Genomic DNA, 7,377 nt, shown 5'->3' with positions numbered 1-7,377 from the left:
AGAGAGAGAGAGAGAGAGAGAGAGAGAGAGAGAGAGAGAGAGAGAGAGAGAGAGAGAGAGAGAGGGAGAGTTGTGCCAAAATGGATACTATCTTCTTCTAAGATATTTTAATTTATGAAGTGTGTAAAGAGCCCTCCCATCCCTTTAAGATGAACGATAGTCTTCTAATCTGGAAATATTAAACACACCAGTTACACTCAGTCTGTTACTTGCCTCTGTTTGCATCCCTCTCCCTGGGACAAAGTAGCTCTAGATATTAGAGGAGCTTTTAAATGCTGGCCAGAAACTTTGGTCCTTCATCAAAAGGCCCATTACATTCTTAAAGGTGACATGCTGGGGAAAAAGGTCTCCTTGCTCCTTAGGAAGATGGACTTCCGGTGTTAAAAGAGACCTCATAACCACTCTTTATTTTGACAGGAGTCTGTGTATTATTCATGCACTTCCACAGAAAGCAGACAAATTCCAAAGCTGGAGAATAGGTCTAGGTCCCTTGGGGAGGGTCTGCATGGGGGGTATGGGGAGTGGGGTTAGAATGGCCTGAGATTTTTCATTGCAATAAAGCAAGCTAATGACAAACCTTTACCTACAAGTTATTCCCCAAAGGAATTGAGACTCAGAAGCTCTGTCCCTTGTCTCCAATATTGACCTTGGAAACTCCTGAGGCAAAAGGACTTGAGTGTTTGAAATGGAGTGACTTTAGTACTCCTAAAAATACCAAATTTTAGTATGAAATTTCAGGATAAAAACCTGACACAGCTTCATTCAACGGTGGGGCTTTGGATCACTTTAGTGAAGCTCTTTTAGTTTGCACATCCTCATTCCTGAAATGTAGGTGACTAAAATCCCTTCTAAGTTTTAGGTACTAGTTCTATATAATATTGGAAGAAAAGAGCAAAGGACCAGATTCAAAATATCTGGATTTTATTTAATTTCTGCAGATTACTCTATGACCTTGCATCAGTGTTATATTAGTAATGATTGTGGTGGTTGTAGTGATTATACAGTAATAAGAGGAGGAAGAAGAGGAGAAAGAGAAGGGGGAGGAAGATGAGGAGCAGATTATATTTTGCCTCTTTTTGTGTCCTTAGAACCTAGAATAGTGCCAGGAACATAGTAGTGGTCATGGTAGTAGTGGTGGTGGTGGTGGTAAGTAGTAGTAGTTATTGTCATCATATTAGTTGTAGTAATGATGGTAGTAGTAAGAATAATGGTGATGAAAAAGTTGATAGTACTGTTTATATGGTCCATTATCTCAGTGGAATCAGAGAGCAGCCCTGTGAGGTCAGTGCTTCACAGTTTGGGTCTTAGAGCTCTGGTGGACTTCCTCTGGCACATATTTGTCCCTTTTGTTCTCTTTACACCCCAGCCAGAATGGCCTTATTGCATTTCTGAACAAATGATCCTTTTCCCACCTCCATGCCTTTGTACTGCCTATCTGCTTTACCTTGAAAGCATGCCTTCTTCCTCACCTTTGTCTCTTTGAATTCTTCTGCTTCCTTCAGAACTCACCTGGAGTCCTCTTCTATATGAAATCTCATCTCTCCACTTGTTCCTTCCCCCAGCCTCAGTTTCCTCTCATAAAATGGGAATAATCATCCTAACCCAGTCTATTCCCATAAGAATATTAAGCAACTTTAATTTAACTAAAAACCTTTTATTAAGCATCTTCTATTCAAAGCATTCTGCTAGCCCCCAGGGACATTTGACAAAAATACAAATAGTCCTGACCTCAGGGCACTTCCCTTCTATTGAGGGATGGTGCAAAAATCATATGTAATAGCACCATTACTGAGTTTAGATAATATAAGGCATGGAAATGTGACACATTATTATTATTGTTATTTGGGAAAACGCAGTCACCAACCCCTGGCCTTGGTCCTGACCCCCATGGACACTTACAAGATCTTCAGTCAAGCTTTGAGCTGCATCTGAACCTTTAGTAGCTGCAACACTGTATGGAACTTCTGCTTTCTCTGTTCCTAATAATAAAAATAAATAAGAATTAACATTTAGAGCTCTTTAAGATATAAATCTATTTCCAGAAACTTTGTTTTCACTGGTACAAGGACCTTCTTTTGGGAGACCTGCAGAATTTGAGTGAGCTGCCTAAGACACAGAGTCAATGTGTGTCAGAGCTGGGACATGAAATCCAGTGCTCCTAACTCCAAGGATGGCTCCCTCTCCACTATGCATCACTGCTTCCTCAAGAATTAGAAAGAAGGGGCAGCTGGGTAGCTCAGTGGATGGAGAGCCAGGTCTAGAGACGGGAGGTCCTAGTTTCAAATCCGACCTCAGACACTTCCCAGGTGTGTGACCCTGGGCAAGTCACTTAACCCCCATTGCCCACCCTTACCACTCTTCCACCAAGGAGCCAATACACAGAAGTTAAGGGTTTAAAAAAATAAAAAAGAAGTAGAAAGAAGTAGAAGAAAAAAGGAAGCAAAACTTTAGAAAGAATTCATTTTGGTCTCATTTAGAAGAAAAAGACTATTTTCTACCTCTTTGGCTACCCAAGGAGTCGCATTCATGTCCTAAAATCAATACAAGTATCAGTCCCAAGATAAAAGAGTTATAAGGGTGACTGTGTTTAAGTGACTTGCCCAGTCACATAGCTAAGAAGTGTCTGAGACCACATTTGTACCCAGGACCTCCTGTCTCCAGGCCTGGTGCTCTGTCTACTGAGCCACCTTGCTGTCCTTGAAACGAAGATTTTTAAAATTTTCTAGTCAGCCCCACAAGGAAATAATATATCATTATTTTCAAGGGTAGAGTCTTGGGTTGGAGAGAAGTAGAAGCAGAAGCTGAGGAGTCCAGTCCTGCATTTGCCACTGACTTGTGTGGTCTGAGGCAAACTATTATAATGACCTTCTTGAGCCTCAGTTTCTTACTCTGTAAAATGATCATGGAGGCAAGGGTTGGGGAAAAGATGGCCATACTGTTATTGGTACTATGGATGTCACTGTATTGTTGGGAGCATCTTTGTAAGAGATGAAAGCAATGAAAATGTTTGAAATAACCCTGATTACAGAATTGAAGGTCCGAGTTGAGAAGGGACCCCAGAGGCCATCTAATCCAACACCTTCATTTTACAGAGGAGAACACTGAGACACACAGGTAATGAGTATTAGAAATGACACTTGAACCCAGGCACTTTGATTCCACTGTATGATAAGAAGTGCAATTGAGAGGGAGATAAACAATGACTAGGAAAGTCAGGAGAGACTTCCCTGAAGAAGGCAGGACTTAAAGCACCTCATCCACTATACTATGCTCTCCTACCTGTGTTCACATTGAATGAATGAAAAAGGATAGAAACACTGATCAAGTACTTCCCATGTGCCAGGAACTATGCTGAACACTGGGGATGTAAACAAAAAAGAGAACTAGCCCTTCTCTTCTAGGAGCTCCCAGTCACATGGGGACCATGGTTGTTTGGTTATTTAGTCATGTCTAACCCTTCCTGACCGTGTAGACCATAGCATCCGTGAGGTTTTCTTGGCAAATTTACTGGAGTGGTTTACCATTTCCTTCTCCAGTGGATTAAGGCAAACAGGGTAAGTGACTTGTTCAGGGCCTAGTAAATATTTAAGGCTGGATTTGAATTCATCTTCTTGACTTCAAACTCTGTGCTTTATCCACTATGTCATCTAACTAATTACATTAGATAAAATTCAGGTTTTCTGAGTTGAGTTTTGATTTTGTTTCAGAATCTTCTCTAGAAAACATTGACATAAATTTAGGGCTGGAAGGTATCTTAAGGATGATGTAATACTTCTCAACTTCCCTCACCCCTTCACTTTACAAATAAGGAAACTGAGGACTGAAAAGGGATTTTCCCAAAGTGAGGTAGAGACAGTGGGATTCAAAAACAGGTTTTTGGAGTCCAAAGCTAAAGTTCTTTCTATGACACTTATCCGTCAATCAAAAAGTAATTATTAAATTGCCACTATGAACTAGGCAATATACTAGGCACTGGGAATGCGAAGAAAAGCAGAAAGAATTCTTTGCCATCAAGGAATTTAAAATATAATGTAAGTTGACTAATGGAAAGAATTTTAGGACATAATTCTCCCCCTTCCCCAGAAGACTAGTGTCTAAAGTGTAGGTCTTCCCTCCACTGTGATACCTGTCACAGGTTAATACCCCAGGAATCCTGCCCTCTAAGCATCCTCAGTCAAAAGGCATATTCTTATTCACTCCATCCTAATGGCCTTCGATTTGTTATGTCTGTCAGGAGGGTTATCCTGTAATTTATGCCAGCAAGACAGATTGCAGTCTACATTTTCAATGGAAGACAAATGAATAATCAGCATGAATGAAGGATGTTTATAGTTCAGTAGACAGCTGGTTTGTCTCCAACCAGATGGTGAGAGGTTCAAGTCCAGACTTGGAATCCCAAACATGCCTGGATGTTAGGCCTTGGTCATGGCCAACTCCAACTTGGTCAACTGTGTGAATATCAAACTCTCCTTCCCCAATCCCTCTCTGCTCTGCCATGGATCACTGTCTCAAGAAGGTTCGGTTACACCTTGGTTCAAATCTCTCATACCATCTCTTGTTAACCGCCTGTGTGGTCAGGAGAAAAGGTGTAACCCTGAACAGCTGCTCTCAATAAACCATTACACAAATGTTTACAGCGTTCTTCCTGCCACCTTTTTTTGACAGAGATCTGAGGGGATCAAGTATCAGACCATCATTTAGAATTCTCAGGTCAAGGATGACATATAAGTAAACATAGAAAAGGTATCATACTTTTCAGAAACCAGGAAACACCTAGTTACACAGGGGAAATGCCTTGCAGCAAATTTCTCCAATAAAGGGCTCATATCCAAGACATAAAAGGAACTGATTCAAATACACAAGTATAGGAGTCGTTCCCCATTAGACAAATAATCTGAGGTCAAAGGATATGCACACACAGTTCTCAGAGGAAGAAATCCATGCTATCAATAACCACAAAATAACTAGAAATTAGAAGAATACGCATTTAAAACAATTTTGAGTTTCTATCTCATATCCATCTGATTGGTAAAGTGACCCCAAAAAAGGGAGATAAAAATATTGGAGAAGCTATTAGAAAACAGATACATTAATGTATTGTCATCGGAGCTGGGCAATGGCCCAGCCATTTTGGAAAGCAATTTGAACTATTCCCCCAAAGTCACAAAACTATTGCATACTCTTTGACCCAGTAATAACACACTGCGAGGCAGATACCCCAAGAAATCACAAGAAAAGGAAAAATATCCTTATGTACTCAAAAAAGCCAGCATGTATATTAGTTTTTTAAGGTTTGCAAAATACTTTACAAGGGAAGAGAATAAGCATTTATATAGGGCCTACTATGTCCCAAGCACTATACTAAGTAACTTTACAATTACATCTCATTTGATAGTCAAAACAACCCTGAGAGGTAAGTACTGTTATTAACCTCATTTTACAGATCAGGAAACTGAGGCAGACAGTATTTAAGTGACTTGTGCAGAGTCACACAGGAAGTAAGTGTCTGAGATCAGATTTGAACTCATCTTCCTAACTTCAGGTCCAGTGCTCTAGCTGTACAGAAGAGTAGCAGGAGAGTTCCTCATAGTAAGACATTTTATCTTACCCACTGAATCCCTGATGAGAATAATAGTAATAACAAACAGTAGATGAAGCCTTCCCTGATTTTCCTCTCAGACTGCTAGTGTCCTCCTTCCCAAACCCACTGTATGTATGGGCAGAGTGACTTTATATTGATGCTATCTAGTTCTTGATGTTCTTCTCTCCCTTAGTATAATATAGGTTCATCATTTTGTTCTTTGGGGAATTTTTATCTTCAGTGACAAGCACAGTACCCAGCACAGAGTGGGTGTCTGAAAAACATCTATTGATTGAATGAATCATAACAGTAACTGGAATATGTTTTAAACACAGTATCTCATTTGAAGAAATCTGTCATGCTCACCTCCACCCCCATGCCAACTTTTCTCTTCTACAGGTTCATTCTTCCCTACTTCCTGCAATCTATTTCTCCTATGACATGGTCCCCCATTTTCCTGCCAGCCTGATCACCCTAATTTTGGACATACTGCAATATGTGGGAAGCCAAACAATATTTTCCCCTTCACTTTATCTCTTACCACTTCATAAACACAAATGTTTTCCCAGAAGTGACTGGTCAATAGTCAAGGGATCCAATGGGGAGGACCAACCTGACCCAGATGTCAGAAACTGCCTTGAAGAATAAATGGGCTTGTGAAGAATTTATCAGCTTAAGATGGAGGATAAGTTACACATCTACAAGTTTTGGGGAAATCAGAGTTGAATCACAAGCTTCTAGGGGACAACATGTGTACAGAGAACTGGAGTCATGAAGAACTAAGCTCAAATCCAGACCCAGACTCTTAATAATGGTGCAAGACAAAAATGTAGAGCATGGTGAAAACCTTAAAGTACTGCATAAATTTTCATTATCATCATCAACAACAACAACAACAACAACATGAGACCTTGAGTGAATCATGAGAGCATCTACTTAAAACTTGAAGGGACCATAACAGATATGCTACCTGGGAGAAAATAAGAGGCTCTGAGACAGGACATCTTGGGATCATCTTGTCATAGATGTTTGTTAGTTGCAAGACATGCCACTAATCTGAACCTCAGTCTTCTCTTCTTTCAAGTGGGATAATCATAGCTGGGCTACCTCTGTCATAAGACTGTTGAATGGACAAGATGAGCTATGCCTGTAAAGTTCTTTTCAACTTCAGAGTAAATCAACAGCATAATACTAATAATATCTATAACTACAGTTATTGATCTATGATGATGATGATGATGATGAATGATGATGATGATGATGGAGGCAGCAGAGGGAAGATTCCAACTCATATTAGGCTGATTGAATTCAGTGTTCCTTCCACTAGATGTCATTTTCTCCCTCTATAAAATGAGAAACTGGGCCAGCTCAGGGTTTTATAACATGGGTAGGTGAGGGGGTCATCTGTGACTTTCTGTTTATTACTCTTTTGATAGCTATACTTCAACCTAATTATTTTCCTTTGTAATTCTCTGTCCTTTATTTCATGCATTTTTAAAACATTGTTCTCAGAAGGGATCCACAGACATTTCCAACTGGCCAAAAGGATCCAGGACATGAACAAGGCTCAGAATTCCTGGACGAAATGCTCTAAAAAGCCCTTTCTAAACTCCACTGACTAAGAATTTGCCTGTGTGTGAAAATCACCAATTGTGTGTGTGTGTGTGTGTGAGAGAGACAGAGAGAGACAGAGAGAGAGAAAGGGAGGGAGAAAGGGAGAGAGACAAAGATAGGGAGAGACAGAAAGAGAGGGAGAGAGAGAGAAGAGAGGGAGAGAGAGAAGAGAGAGAAAAGAG

The 7,377-nt window shown here is 40.2% G+C and overlaps 1 protein-coding gene across 1 annotated transcript in view; it reads right to left on the bottom strand.

Moving 5' to 3' along the window:
- The window catches only part of C4H1orf87 (chromosome 4 C1orf87 homolog), a 108,790-nt gene that overhangs the window by 17,126 nt on the left and 84,287 nt on the right, over nt 1-7,377 (bottom strand). Inside the window, exon 9 of the mRNA XM_044674776.1 lies at nt 1,900-1,979. Coding sequence (XP_044530711.1) covers nt 1,900-1,979 — 80 coding nt within the window. The remainder of the gene's footprint in view (nt 1-1,899; nt 1,980-7,377) is intronic.

This window comes from Gracilinanus agilis, chromosome 4, assembly GCF_016433145.1.
Source record: "Gracilinanus agilis isolate LMUSP501 chromosome 4, AgileGrace, whole genome shotgun sequence".
NCBI lineage: Eukaryota > Metazoa > Chordata > Mammalia > Didelphimorphia > Didelphidae > Gracilinanus > Gracilinanus agilis.
Note: the sequence above shows the minus strand (reverse complement) of the source record. Positions and strands in the feature narration are given on the sequence as shown.